Source organism: Macrosteles quadrilineatus, unplaced genomic scaffold (assembly GCF_028750875.1).
Source record: "Macrosteles quadrilineatus isolate MER2022 unplaced genomic scaffold, UCM_ALF_1.0 Scaffold_9__3_contigs__length_116548681, whole genome shotgun sequence".
Classification (NCBI taxonomy): Eukaryota; Metazoa; Arthropoda; class Insecta; order Hemiptera; family Cicadellidae; genus Macrosteles; species Macrosteles quadrilineatus.
In genome coordinates this window covers 103,483,106-103,499,446 of record NW_026542602.1, presented here as the reverse complement: position 1 = coordinate 103,499,446, position 16,341 = coordinate 103,483,106, and the positions used below count along the sequence as shown (strand labels likewise).

The 16,341-nt window shown below is 34.8% G+C and overlaps 1 protein-coding gene across 2 annotated transcripts in view; it reads right to left on the bottom strand.

Annotated features, from left to right (window-relative positions):
- LOC129003964 (CTD nuclear envelope phosphatase 1 homolog) overlaps positions 1 to 16,341 on the bottom strand; it is a 28,694-nt gene continuing 12,353 nt past the window's right edge. For both annotated transcript variants that reach the window (XM_054432322.1, XM_054432323.1), the window contains exons 2-7: positions 13,994 to 14,060; positions 8,788 to 8,978; positions 8,298 to 8,401; positions 7,728 to 7,852; positions 2,790 to 2,951; positions 1 to 842 (exon numbers count right to left, since the gene is read on the bottom strand). In XM_054432322.1, the coding sequence (XP_054288297.1) occupies positions 2,806 to 2,951; positions 7,728 to 7,852; positions 8,298 to 8,401; positions 8,788 to 8,978; positions 13,994 to 14,060 (633 nt within the window). In that variant the 3' untranslated portion in view covers positions 1 to 842; positions 2,790 to 2,805. The remainder of the gene's footprint in view (positions 843 to 2,789; positions 2,952 to 7,727; positions 7,853 to 8,297; positions 8,402 to 8,787; positions 8,979 to 13,993; positions 14,061 to 16,341) is intronic.

The window sequence follows — 16,341 nt, the reverse complement described above, 5'->3', positions numbered from 1 at the left end:
ATCAGTTCTGCATTTCAGGCATAGCTATTTGAGGTTATATAAATGAGTGGTTATAAAGCTCGCCTGGGAATCAAACAAAATACTCTGTTCTGAGGAAAGGGAGTAGCTTTTCGATTGTTCGAAGCTGGACTCAGTTGCCCTTGATCATTGAGCTTCTAATAAAACGATCCTGGCTAAGGAACATCTGGTCATAGTCGGAGATAAAGCTGCACAGACCATCTCACGCCATTCTTCTCTCACCCTTCATTCGTATTCAGGATGAAATACGCACCAAAGTGTGCGTGGCTGTCTCCAAAAATTAGATTGGAATTTAAAATATTAAAATTAAAACAATTATATGTTTCACAATGTTTCTGATCTTATTATCATATTAAATCACTCTGAAAAATGATTTGACTCTAGTATACAGTCAATAGTACTATACACAATAGTTCAGTATACATTTAACATATTGATTAATATAATAATGAACAGGGTACAGTATAATAATAATAATAATAAAAGTATAATAACGTCCAAATAGGTGGGACAAATAAATACAAAACATACATCAAAGGATTTAAACTTAAGCCTGTTCCAAATAAATATCATAATAACACAGGTTGAATCCAAAATCAAATCTAGTCTAACATATAAATTAATGAAAATCAATACAGTCAATCAATTTACAAATCACACTTTAGGACTGGTGTATGAGGTCATATGTACAGTTTTTTACCACAAAAATTTTTGTTTAGGCCACATTGTAAAATCTCTACCCTACTCTTCAGGTTTTGTTTGTCTGGCCGAGACAGGATTCAGTTATAACAGCACTCGCTCTCTCCCCCAAACACAAAATTTCTCTGAAACATAAAAATGCTAAGATTAGCATATTTGAAAAACTAACTGTTAATCTAAATCTACAGCATTCAGCAGATTTTTTAGAAATGTGAACACTTTTCATACTTTTAGAACGGATGCTTTGGCTTAGTTGTGTCAAAAAGTAAGAAAGAGCAACCAGATTTACCATGATGTAAGTTTGTTTCTGTTTCTACACTTTTGTAATATCTTGAAAAGTTCAGTGGATAGAGCAAATAGGAAACATAATAAAAAGTGACTTGCACACTTGGTTAACCTCACTTGCTGTTGAAATTTAATTGAATAACAAAATGCTTAATATGTAGACTAACTTATATTTCTCTTATCTCCCGCCCCAGTGTATGGAAAACAGATTTTTTTCAGTTAACAATAATTTTTTTTGTCCTAGGACGCTAGGCACGAGCCAGGAATTGTTTTTCACATTACTTCAGGCTAGACCTAGGGGTTGCGGCATTATCACATGGATAAAATCCATTGGTGATTTGAACTCGGGACCTCTGGAACCGAAGTCCCGCGCTCTAACCATTAGATCAGCTCGCTCCCCCAACAGATAACAATACGGTCCTTAATGTTTCAATGCAGCACCGTTTTAGTGGCTTTATGTCTTCTCTATCGTAACACTGATGTCACTCAATGTTTATATTCATTAATTTGCTGTCACTGATAGAAAAAAAAAATTATCACCGAGTTGGTGAGTCGGTGGCTCAGTCGGTAGTGTCACGGACTTGAAACCCAAGGCTGCAAACGGACTGCCGCAAACATTTCATCATTTTTTCTTTGCTGGATACGTGCCACGCACAGGTAAATAGTCTATGTGGACGGGCAAATGCAAGGTTAAAACAAAAAGCCGCCAACCTCTTTAACCCTTTTGATACTAGAATATTTTTTTGCAATTGTCCAAAAAATGCTAGATTTATTTACTTATTTCGTTTGAAAAGTGCTAGGCTGGCCACGGGGGCAAAATCTAGTGTGCGAGAAAAAAAAACTGTAAAAATAAAATTTTTCATCTCAAAAGTGCTGGGTTCCTTAGATATCGGGCTTTGATTGTATGAGGAAACGAAAGAAACCATCGCGGTTTCGAAATAACAACCAAGTCGACGGATATGCTTAATTAAACTCACAAGATCGAAAGTCACGCCGGCACGATATATCGTTGCTTAGCGCTTTTCGGATGAAACGTGAAAAATATATCGTTCTATAGCACTTATTGGGGAAAAGACGCACAGAAAGGGTTAAAAAAGTTTTGTTTAAACTAGAGCTTGCCTATTTTATTTATCAGTTGCATTGAGTCCGTCACCGTGCGTGGTATGGCCAACAGCGCATTAATTTATGTAAATGTTTTCGTTATTGTACCCGTGTTCGTGTGTTATGTGTTGACTATTTGTGTATTGACGACGACGTTGTGCTCCAATAATTTAATGAAGCAACAGGCTTGACGATGAAACCGTGGTTTCAAAACTAGTCGCCCAGACTACAAATTTAGGATTGATGATGTAATAAGGTATGTAAACCTATTTTATATTGTAGAGTTTGCCCCGTGGTCGAAAACTCGATCGTGCAAACTTCTCTATTATCACCCCACGCTGTACATAAAACATGTGATTGGAATTTCTTCCATTTGTTTTGATTTTCTGTTTATATTTTGTTATTTTGTCACCATAACATGGCACCACCATAAGGCCCATGTAAAAATTTTTAATTCATTACTTTTGAGCCTATTTTAATTTATAAAGGGATTATGCATATCTACAGGAAAATATATTTCTAACAGTATGCATAGATTTTCCCTGTGATGCACAGGAGTTGAGAAAAAGGTGTTCAATAAGCATGCTTGTCTAATGTATATTAATACATAGAACTATCCCTAAGTTACATCTCCATAAGAAAAGTTGAACTCCTCAAAATTACATAGGCGTCCAGTAAGGTGTTACCTGCATGTGTGTGGTGCTACCAGAGCCTATGTAGGTGAAGGTTGCGACTGAGCACTGAGCGCACGTCCTGGGTGAACCTGAGCGCATCCAGCATCGGCAACAGGTTCAGCAATGCTGTGTCCATCGGGTCACTGAACCACGACTTTATAGGAATAGCGTTGTCTGAAACATGCACAAATACATTCAATAACAGGTTGTGACTGAGACTGAGCACATAAAAAGATAAGTAAACTTAGGAGGCAGTCAGAGAGTGTATAGACAATGGCCAACGTGACGTTCTCCTAGGAAATAGTATGGTATTAGTATCACCTGTAATAGCAGTCGCCAAGTCACATCTTGGGTATAACAGACACTTGCCAACATAAGCGCAGATTCAGTACCTATGTTGCAAAACTCTGAACCCCGACACCACAAGGAAAAGTAATGAATCATTAGCCAATATTTTAATTGATGTTTTAAAATATTTAACAGTACCTAATATCCTTTCTACAGCATTCAAATCACACAGTAAGATTAGCATATGTTAGTTTTAATTTCATTTATTTAAAGTAATTTGTTTCTGATATCTAGGTTAAAAAAAATAGCAAAATAACCATCTATATTTTTAAAATTATTCTCTTCTATTATGGCTCTTCTACATGACAGATTTTCATAATTTTGGTCTTAAATTAAAGGTATGCAAGCACAGATTTTCCATCAAGCATTATCATTCATTTTTCTACTGTATTACTCGACCAAAAAACATAGGCCTAAATTAGAGTTTTGTTTTTATTCTTACTTCAATTAACAATAACTACTATAAACTCCTAGAAATAAAGGATTTAATTTGAAATATTGATTGTTTAAATCAGTTAAGTTCAAGATACTGTATTACTCAACTAAAAAACATAAATTGGAGATAATGAAATGTATACCGTAATTAAATTTACAAGTTCAACAAGGCCAATATATAATTATTTTATTTTATTCACTAGCGCTTTCAGAAACTAGGTTTCCATCTTCAGGTAGTACACTGGTACAAAAAGTAAATATTTACTTAATAATAAATTAATTCTAAACAAAGTTAAAACATATGTTGTAAAGGACATTGGAAAAATATATAAAAATTAATATTAGAAAAATAATCTTTTAAATTTTCGATATATTACAGTGTTGTTTTTGGTGTAATTATTTTCAGTACAGTAATTCCGAGTTTATAATTGAGGCGTCTTCATTGTTTAATTTTGATCTGTTTTTTTCTATAAAATAAGATTCCCACGTATTAAGATGTTGAGGTTTTATAATTTGTTTTAAAAGTTTAAGGTGTCCCAAATTGAAAATATATCCTGTATTAACACTGTAATATATCCAAAATTCAAAAGATTATTTTTCTAATATTAATTTTTACATATTTTTCCAATGTCCTTTACAACATTTGTTTTAACTTTGTTTAGAATTTTATTATTATTAAGTAAATATTTACTTTTTGTACCAGTGTACTAGTGCCTGAAGATGAAAACCTAGTTTCTGAAAGCGCTAGTGAATAAAACTATAGTTCGGCCGCTTAGAAAACGACCTGAGCGCTAATGCTAAACCAATGCTGGAGGAGGTCGCTTTCTAAGCGGCCGAACTATAGGTGGTGTTTGCAGATGCATCCACAAAATTGAGCGGAGTCATCAAGGGTTCATATTATATTGTTTTTGTTATACTGCAGTAAAAACAGTCATCATTGGTGCACGCGTATCGGGTCTAAAGTAGCATTTTTACTCTTCAGGGAGTAAAAATCGTTTTAGCCTCTATGGAGTAAAACTCAGCTGTTGTCAACTCAGTTGTAAATTTCTATTGTAAATGATTGAATCCGTATGGAAATATGTAACGATTCGTGCTTCATAATCATTTTAACCTACAGTCTACTAGTGTCTTCCCATACGTAGCATTTTAGCATTGCAGATACATTAATCCATTCCCACACTCAACACTGCCCACCTTTACTATTTCCTTCACCACCCCCACGTCGTGGACCTGTTTCCCTCTCTTCCCATAGCATTTTGGGATTGCAGATACATTAAATTAATTGCCAAAGACAGTTCCCACACTCTGTACTGCAAGCCTTACTACTTCCTTCACCATTTCCTACGTCATAGACCTGTTTAATTTCCTACGTCATAGACCTGTTTCCTTCCCTTCTCATAGCATTTAAGAGTCTTCCTTAGTGGTAGCCATGTTGGATTTCTTCCCCATAAGAACAATGTTAAACATTACATCATTTGTGGACACGTAACGGCGTTATTTGTTAAGATATAGCTTTAAAATTTATAATTTGTATTTTTAACATAATAGACTAGGGACTGAGGTTTTTGAATTTCGAAAATCCATTTTCATTTCCTTTCAATAATTAGCTTAATTTTAAGCTAATTAATAATCAATTATTCATTATAAAAATTAATAATTGTGAAATAAAAAACGTCAATCTCTAGAGGACCGCAATTCCTTAAATTTAACTCCTTATCCATAATTATATGACAATTTGCTGATGAGATATTTGGACCCAAAGTTAACATTGTTCTTATGGGGAAGAAATCCAACATGGCTTCCACTAAGGAAGACTCTTAAGTATTAGATACATTTATCTAACTGCCCAAACGGTTCCCTTACTCTGCACTGCCAGCCTTTACTACTTCCTTCACCCCTTCCTACGTCGTGGAGTCTGTTTCCTTCCCTTCTCATAGCATTTTAGGATTGAAGATACATTAATCTAACTGCCACAGACGGTTCTCATAATATGTTCATACTTTACTACTTCCTAAGCCACTTCCTTCGTCGTGGACCTGTTTTCATCACTTTCCATAGCATTTTAGTATTTTAGATACGTTAATCTAATTGCCACAAACATTGCCCACACTCCGCACTGCTAGCCTTTACTACTTCTTTCACCATTTTCTATGTCGTGGGCATCCATCCCTTTTCTTAGCATTTCAGCATTGCAGATACATTAATCTAACTGCTAGAAACGGTTTCCAGTTCCCAAACTCCACACTGCTCACCTTACTACTTCCTTCACCTCTTCTTACGTCGCAGACCTGTTTCCCTCTCTTCTCATAGAATTTTAAGTTGTAGATATCTTAATCTAACTGTCATAAACAGTTCCCACACTCCGAAAAACTCACCTTTACTACTTCCTTCATCTATTCCTACGTCACAACTTGTTTACCTTCCTTCCCTTAGCATTTTAGGATTGCAGATACCTTAATCTAATCGTCATAAACAGTTCACACATTTTTGAAAAAATTTGCCTTTACTGCTTCCTTCATCACTTCCCACGTCACGTACCTATTTACCTCCCTTTCCATAGCATTATTGGAATGCAAATACCTTAATCTATTGGTCAAAAACAGATCCCACGCTCAGGACAGCTTTCCTTGACTACTTCCTTCACCACTTTGTACATCGCGGACCTGTTTTCCTCCTGTCCCATAGCATTTTAGGATTGTAGATACCTTAATCTTAGTCATGAACAGTTTCCACATTCCGGACAGCTCGCATTGACAATTTCCTTCATCAGTTCCTACGTCGCGGACCTGTTATCCTCCCTTCCCATAGCATTTTAGGATTGCAAATACCTTAATGTAATGGTCATAAACAGATCCTATAGGACCCCGAACAGCTCACCTTTACTACTTCCTTCACCACTTCCTACGTCGCGGACCTGTTTCCTTTCCTTCCAATAGCATTTTACGATTGCAGATACCTTAATCTAATTGTCATAAACAGTTTCCCACACTCCGGACAGCTCGCCTTGACTACTTCCTTCACCACTTCCTACGTCGCGGACCCGTTTTCCTCCCTTCCCATAGAATTTTAGGAATGCATATACCTTAATCTAATCGTCATAAACAGTTCCCACACTCCGGGCAGCTCGCCTTGACTACTTCCTACACCACTTCCTACGTCACGGACCCGTTTTCCTCCCTTCCCATAGAATTTTAGGAATGCAGATACCTACCTAAATCTAATCGTCTTAAACAGTTTCCACACTCCGGGCAGCTCACCTTTACTACTTCCTTCACCACTTCCTACGTCACGGACCTCAAGCTAGTGTCGTCATTTGATTATAAAAAAATGTATGATCCATACCACCGTTTATGTTCTATTATCTGTGGAATAATGCTATCAGCTATTTATTTATCTACTGCATTCAAAAGTCATCAGCTGATCATATGTCTTTGTTTATGTGTCAAATACTGCTTCCATAAGGATTACATTGAAACTTTGAGACCCAGTGGGGCGGATTCCTGAGAGACTTTTTTAACGCCATATAGATGTTGGCACTCAACGATATGGTCTTTATCACCATGCAAAATTTGAAAACGATTGATTCAGCCGTCTAGGAGGAGTTTGCGTATTACGAAATGCATTAAAGTCGACGTATAAGAGCTTCGCTCGCTCCGCTCAATAAAATTATTATATATTGGCCTTGTTGAACTTGTAAATTTAATTATACATTTCATTATAAATTTGATTATTTATCGGATACGGAAAATTATTTTAGACATATTTTACACAATCAATATTCTAACTACGTTATCGTTATCCTTCTATATGTTTATATCCAAGAACCTTCAGTGAAATACCAGCTTTCATTTGTGTTATTGATTATTGAGATCAGACTATCTAAAAGCAACCTGCTGAAGATGTAGATTTCGACGGGTTTCACTTAGTATCTCTTAAAACTTTTAACGCAAATGTAGTGAATCTTAAAACATAAAACTTTTAATTTGATGAAATCCTTGATTCAAATACGAACAATAGTTTGATAGCACCCAATTTCAATTTTATACCGTAATTGAGTGGTTTAAACCCACAAATCAATGGGTGTCAGTGCTGCCGCAGCACGGTCCTTCCTTGCTGACCTTCCAGGTCTTGTGTGCAACTCTAGTTTGTACAAAACAGTTGTCTTACCAGGATAAGCTCTGTAGGCTCCTGGGGAGTTGTCTAGGATGAAAACATTGGCCAGATCCCCAGAAATGGCTGACAAGTCCTTGGTGTAACTGCCCAGGTCGGGGGTGCAGTGTTGTCTATAGTATCTGTAACAGACAATCGATAGTTAATTATTGGTCAAAGACCCACACGCTCACGTGCAGACAATGCAATAAATAACTGGTTAAAATACATTTTTTCAATAATTTTTCAGCTGGCCAAACGCAAACATTGTTTGTTAAAAATGTTTGGTTCATTTCAATGCTGGTTTCATTGAACATTGCTACAGTTTGATTACACTGGGTTATTTTCTCAAAACAAATGTTTTTATTGGGTGGATCAAACAAATTAGCTGTGTATCAAAATGTATGTATTTCTGTGCAAATTAGGTGTTTTTATTTTGCACCATGGTTCACCATAGTCTCGTTAGGGGGCATGAAATTTTGCATACCAAGTAATTATTCAAACCTTATATTATTTTATGGATCTCTACACCTTGCCCTTAAGAACTTTTTTCCACGGACGCACATTGTCTTGTTCTCTGGAAATTACCTTCGCCTCAGAATTCCTCGGTTGTTGTCCAGTTTATCGGCAACTGCAGCACCGTAAATCTCCATGCTCGCTGTGAACACAACTAGCTCATACCATTGGGATACCTGAAACAGACCATTTAATCACGCATCAGAATTCTGTATAAAAAGTTAGCTAAATAAAACGTTAGCCCTTGTGCTTTATGTTACATACTTCACCCAATCAAACTTGTACATCAAACTTGTTTTTAATTCAAGTGTCAAAATGCCAAGAAGTCATAACCATAGCAAAACTCTCAATATTTTCATTCATTAAAGGCATTTAGCTCCCTTGCTTAAAATGAGCTCTTGTAGTAATAAACTTGTGTTCTTTTGCAACACTCATAATGAATAAATCATTGTTGTTATTGGTTGAAATTCAATATTTATAGTTAACAACACTGAACATATTGAAAACTCGGCCAGCCAGCTCTGTTAACCGGGCCAAATTAGAAACTACGTTTGTCACTCACAATGTCTAGGAAGTAGTCGACGTGCGGCCGCTTGTGGACAAAGAAGCGTACGGGATGCCTCTCTATCGTCACCTTAAGTACAAAGTCTGGTGGAGTCCCTGGCTTTACTGTTTGTCTCACTACACCCTCGTGGTGTGAATGTATCAGAGTCTCGTCTAGATCCAACACTAACACCTTGCGCTTCACCAGACCTACAACACAACAGAGTACGGTATTGAACTTACCCATTATCAAATCCGACAATGACTTGAGTTTGTAACGTACAACAAAGGTATTTACTGTGTATTTACTTATACACGTAATAAGAGCAAAAATTACCTTCAAATGTGTGATTTGAGGATGATTAAGGGATTCTGCACATCTACAGGAAAATACCTTTCTAACAGTATGCATAGATTTTCCCTGTGATGCACACAACCTGAGAAAAAAGGTTTTAAAGAAATATAGTGGTTTAAATTACCTTGTTACTGTCAAAACGATCGTTTGTAGTTTGTCACGACTCACCCCTCAGCCGTATCACGTGTGTTGTTACCGTCGTCTGGTCGACCAATATTAAATGTTTCATGTTTCCGTGTGTTATGTGTTTTGTTGTCTATTTATTATTAAACTTTTGACGATCTCCAATACGAGGAATATGAAGACTATTTGACATTCTTCTGACCTGATGATGTGCTCCATTCGAAGCATGAAACAGCTGTAGTCTTACAAACTACAAAGGATCGTTTTGACAGTAACAGCGTAATTTAAACCACTATAGGTATAGTTAATTCAGACGATCCAGAGGCCATTCCACCATGAAATTTTAAAGAAACATGCTTGCCTATTAATATATACTAGAGTTTACTAGAGAGTTGTTAATTATTAAATATTATATAACAGATCTATCTTCTATAATATTAAAACGAAACAGGGTTTTTTTATTTCACGATTCTGAATCAACCACTTGACGGATTTTCATGATTTTTGTGTTGAATGAAGGTTAATTTTGAGAACTAGGGAATGTCGAAGCCATAATTTTAGTTTAAGGTTTCAGTTTTTTAGAAATTAAGTTTTAATTTTTTAAAAGTCTAGCAGCCGACGCTAGCAATTTAAAGTATTTTCAATACTGGTTTAACTAACAGCTGGTTTATAACTGTCATTAAAATGTTTATGTTACAAGTTGTTTGTTTACAAAAATATTGTTCGTTGGTGTTTGCTTACCTTACATACTATTTCACTTTAAAATGTAGGTAGTTTTCCCTTACCGTAAAGGATCTGCGTTATCAGGAAATGTGTTATTTTGAACTAAATATCTCAAACAGTTGCGTTTAATCAAGTTTTGTCGTAAATGCAATCCATAAAGTATTTAGTTTATGCATTGCAAATTTCAACTCATATTTGGGAAATATTTTTTCAGCAGTTTATCGCTCAACTGTTTAAGATATAAGTGGTTTACGTGTTGATACTTCTTTTTCTGTATGTTTGAATGTGAGTATGTCGGCATACTAAAATTTTGGTTAGTAATGAAAGCGTCAATCGGGTAGTAGGTCTCTATAAAACTGTTAAATAAACTGCAGGGTGCAGCAGAAACCAAAGTCGACTCATACCACACCAACTATCCCCGTAGTACTGATGATTCAGAAACTTGGGTACTGATGATTCAGAAACTTGGGCAGTGACCAAAGAACCGAAAAACCTTAATGATGGGTTAGATAATAAAGTGCAGAGAAAATATACAGACCAGTTCAAGATAACGGCCCGGAGGTCAAAATAAAAAAGAACAGAGAGCTAAGAGAAATGTGTTAACAGCCAAATATAGGGATGCTTTCCAGAAGTAGGTAAAGCTTGGATGGACAGGCTGTGCATAAACTTTTAAAAAGTATATTCCAAGGAGTAACACACAATAGACGGGAAATATCAAGTTATGAAATGCATCCTCAGACTGGGATCTAAATTTTGAAGAGGCAGGTGATAGAAGAGAATCCTCATAAAGGTTTCAGTGGTCACGGAGGTAAGATAAGGTACGGTAAGTACATAAGTAGTACAGTATGCAATTGGAGGTGGCAGCTACACTACTCAAAACCAGTGTGAATCGGTCGCCAATCTCACTTCAAGATTTTTCAAATCGACACAAATGCTGTTTTATGGTAAAATTATCGGATTTAAAATACATATCGCCATATTTTAGGTCTATATTCGAATGGAATAAATAGGTGGTCACGTTACATTTGTTTATAAGGTGATCTTTCCCATTAAAACTGCCAGAATTTGTGTCTATGCGTGTAAACTAGATGTTCTGAATTATTCCATTTTAGTTGACAACTCGATTCCCGTACACGTAGGACGGGCCACCAGCTCGTTATTTAAATATTTAAAACCAGTACTGCTTATTGTTGTAACGTTCTTGAAGATAAACTATTCCTCCCAGATTTTTTACTTATGTGCATTATTACAATGAATGTTAATTTTTATTTTGAGTTGACCATTGTACTGTAGCATAATCAAGTATAATACGGTAATATGATTTTGTTATTTTTCACAGTAGCTTTTATATTGTTACAATAAGGTTTCCCCCGTTACAATACTGTATTTTACTTGCTTTGTTATGTGCCAAAACATACTCTAGAAAGTAGTTGAGGTTATGTTTGCTTAGCATTTGTTTTATTAACATTTTTGAAAGATTTATTGTGAATAAAAGAGATCCTCTTATAAACCGACCTTTTTTGCGTTCCGACCATACCCCTAATCCGCCTTATCGAGGCAGCTTTTGTGAGGTTGTACTGTACTGTTTTTAGGCAATAGAAAAAATACAAAAACTAGCATTGTTGGTTATATTTTTGTTTCACAAATCCAATAGGCCAGTATATATCTACCAGTAATATGCTTCATTAAGACCAGCTAAAAATAAATACCTTTTAAGTCTTGCTAACTTACAAGGTCTAAATTGTCTTGATTGACAAGCAACTACTGAAAAATCGTTTCTTCAAACGCTTTGCTACACTACAGCTTTACCATCTAATTAGATTTGTTTCAGATATCTCATTGTTTTTAGTTGGATTTAATACAAGATCACAAGCTGAATCATTATTTATCAGTTTGGATGAATGATCACAGATTATTAGCTGTTTTTCTAAAAGTGTCTATTGTTTTTCTTCAACCAATTAGGAGATAAGAAATGACTGGACACCACTACTACTCACAGACAACCTACATTAATAGAGACTCATTATCCTCTTGTATTCACCATTTGTAATCACTATTTTCACTTAAAAGTGTGCACATAAACAGTTAAGATGTAAAAAAAAAACCCCCGCCACAGCAAACCTGCAGACTAAGGGAATTTCCATTGGCCTGATTGGATTTACACTAAAAAATCTCCTTAAAAATATCACATTTATTCCCTATTTAAATAGAATTAATTTAATTAGTACTTAGGTTTGCTCCAAATGGGAGGGTAAAAAATATTTTTTTTTTTTTTTTGTAAAATGTTAATAGTTTAGTAAGAAATAAGTGTATTTTCCAAATTTGATCAAAATATGTTCATAAACAAGCAAACTACAACCAGTTTACTTATTCTCCATAAGAATAACATGCAAATTTTTAATTTACAATTTTTTTTAATTTTCTCCATAACCATTAGGTGCATAATGACACTTCAATATACTAAATTATTTGTTTTTTAAGCTCTATAAAATGGTTTGGAAAGAAATTGCTAAATGTTATGATTTTTGGGTCCAAAATGGGACCAATTTTCACACCATAAAACTCTCCATAAACACCCGTTCCCATCGTCTGATCATGCTGGTTCGTGAACTCGTTAGAATAAATGTAGGTTTACACGTTTATACCAAATTTTATCAAAATTGGATTATTTTGTTTGAGTTATTGTGCTAACGGACAGATATATATATATATACATACATACATATTGCCCTAATTTTGATAAAATTGATACCGTAATAAATTCTATCAGACTAATTGGTAGAGTTATATGACTTTTCTATGTTTCCATAGTTTGCAAATCGGTTCTTTCAATGATTGCTCAAGAAATACAGTAGGTACTGTGTTAATTGAGTTGTCTTATTTAGTGAAATACTGTATATCAAATTGTCCAAGATTTCTCACTTTTTTAATTGTAATATGTACCCAACCCCAAAATTCAAATAGTAAATGTTTAATTTCAACCAATTCAGTAAAATTTTATGTTTGTAGCATGTATTTCCTTGAATTTCAATAAATATTAACAGCAATTAAATTATCCAGCAGGTCATAATGGAAAAAAATATGTTCTTCATAAGAATAACATGGGAACTTTAAAAGCTACTGGGGCAGAGCCCAAGGGATTTTTTCAAAAATTTAGGTCAGTTTGCACATCTAAGCGAAACACTCTTTCCAATGAGACTTGAATGGTCGAAATGGGTTAAAGAAATGGTTGAGGAGTTTAACTGACAAATTTTGTGTTGGCGTATAGATTTTATGTTGCCACACATCATAAAACCTATTGCAGTGTTTTCTAACTGTAGCAACATCACTTTTTATTATTTTTATCATATTTACCTACGCCTTATTTCAAACTTAACATAAAATGTTGGAGGAACTACTATTTTAATAAGTATATTTAGGGGATCTATGACAATTTACTGTCCTTTGACTGTTTTTGGGGACCCTACAATATTTGAAGTGAACCCGGCTGCTGTCCTAGAAGACTTAGGCTGTCCCTATGCCATACAATAATTGAATAAATTATCCACAAATAAATTTACTCTTTAGATAGGCCTATATAGATATACATAATTTGCCTCCAGGATTGATCTATTGACATAAAATGAGGTTACTATCCTGTCGTCAATCAGTCCTCTATTGTCTTGGATGACTATAGTTTTGGGGTTAAAATCCCATTTTCCAATCTTCTCTTCAGTCGTCGGACGGCTTATGCAAGAGAATATGTTTGACATTTGACGACTGAAGAGAAGATTTAAAAATGGGGTTTTAACCCCGAAACTATAGTCATCCAAGACAATAGAGGACTGATTGACGACAGGTTAGTAACCTCATTTTATGCCTATATAGAATAGAATGCTGTTGCAACCTAGAGCTTTCGTTTTATTACTCTGCATATGTCTATAGATAGCCTTGTATCTTTCTCAAGTAAATTGTTCTCTTAAGTCATCATGACCTTCTAAGAGGGAGAACGAAAGTATCACTTTTATAACAGATTTAAACTTACTCAGTCTATGCCTGGAAAGTGGAGACAGCGGGTAGATTTCATATTTAACAGGCTGATGCTGTACAATCTGAAACAAAGGAAAACAATCAAATATTGTTTCATTCCTTTTAAAACTAACTTGCAGTAAAGGCTTCCAAAGCTCCTCTTAACTACAATACTGTGATTTTCTTTATATAAGATCGTGTCATATTACAAGTAAACTGTGCTGACGTTTCAGACTTATTACTTATCGATGGCTATCTTCAGAGCCATGATACCTTTTCAGGACACAACTGTTTAACAGTAAAAATTAATTAAACCATGTCTAATATTGTAAAATACTGTAATAGTATCTATTGATAAATAAATAGAACTGAGTGGTTGTATGGTACAAAAGAGGGTATAATGTTTTAAAGGTTGTTATAGATATTTTAATTACAAGAAAAAAGTGCACCTTTTGTCATCACCAAAGATGTATAGCAAAAGGTAGGCTAAATAAAAGTTTATAAATAACATACTAAAATCACGATTTCTTTGTTATTAAATAACTTTACCCTTAATTGTAGTACAAAATAAAAAATCTGTGTTGCAATGGTTATTTCACCAGGTAACAGAATTGTTTGCAAGATCCCAAAATTAGGGAAATATGTAAGATGTAGGTTAAATGCGATATAGGTATATATATATAGGATGTAGGTTAGATGTAGATATAGGTTAAGTTGGTGGGAACTATGTAAAAGATTAAATTAGTATATAGGTGTAGATTAAAAGTAGAGCTATTAATTTAAAAAGGTACAACTTGTATTTCCTCTATTTCATTTGTTAGCTGCTTATTTAGGCCTACATTAGCAGAATTTAAAACAAGTTGGAACTCGTTTTGAGAGGTTATCTTTATATGAAAAGTATTTTTGTTTTCTACCTTAGTTCATTAAATTAATGATGCAATAAGTTATAACAAAAATAGACAAAATAGCAAAAAGTGTCTTTTCAACCCTCACTCATTTTTCGATCTTGGCTTGATCATAAAATTTGAGCTCAGGTTGAAAGGAGTCACTCTACGCCCTTAAACTGGTGAAATATACTTACTATTAAATACAGTCCCCAGTTTTAAATGTTTTGAATTATAAATTTCCCCGTCAAAATTTAAATTGATCAAAAAAGAAAGCCCAGCTCATTAATACCTATTGCAAGTTTCTTACTTTACGGTACAGCTTAAGCCGTAAGAGAACCAACAGAACTTCAATCATTAATAAATGCTCTAGGACTATTATGGTGATTTTTTTTTTAAATTTTGGTCTCATACAATCTTAAACAATCACTGACTTATTGTCCATCAAAATTCCAGATTTCTAAGTTAGCTGGAGACTTTGCTTAAAAAGTTTCTTATAAATTTTTTGTAATAGGAGAAATAAAATTAATTTTCTTAAAAAAAAAATGTCACTAAGATTCTGTATCAAATGCAAGAACGGGCAGGAGATTTGCTTTTTGGTGGTTCGAAGCTATACCCAGCTGTTGATCATTGGGCTTTTAATAAGTGGTCCTGACTAATGAAACAACTGGTCTTAGTCAGGAACGAAGCTACAAAAGACATCATACTCCAATCTACACTCATCCTTCACTCATATTTGGGTTAAAATACACAATTGATATTGATATATCATAAAGAGCGGTCCTAGACATATATTTTGGGGGGGGGGTCCGGGGAAAATTTTGAAAATAACGTGCTAAAGTGAGTGGTTTTTAAGCTATTTTTAGGACCTAGTTTAATGTGTTCAAGCTTCCCAGTTTATTTAAAGGTCAAAGAAATGTTTGAAAATAAACTTGTATAATGTCATGTTTTTGCATTATTGAGACTTGGGGTTTTAAAACGAAGGAATACCGCAACATTAAAACACATTCAAGCATTATTGATTTACGAAAACACCCTTTTAACTGGTGCGGATGTGCATGCTAAACAGAAAATTTCCCAAATCAGACCAAGATTTTGAACCAGAGAACTTATTTTACCAAAGAAGTGTTTAATAACTTACACCCAACACGACTGCATTATACCTGCCCAGTAAGCAACAATTAACCTACACAAAGTACACTACCCAACTAACGTTGCCGTCATCGAAGTATATAACACAACTTCGAAGATGTGTTATATACTTCGGTGGTTGCCGTCCCCCTAACTAACTGCTACCCTGAAGAATTGGTTCTCAGTGTTCTCATTTTTTTTCTACCCCAGTGGCATTTTACAAGGGGTCAACGTGAGAATAAAGTTTTTGTGCAACGTTTTTGTGGTTGTGCCGGGAATTAAATCCGTTCCTTCCGCATCCAAGTCTGAGACACTACCAGTATGTTGTTGTTTCGTGGCTAGCAACATA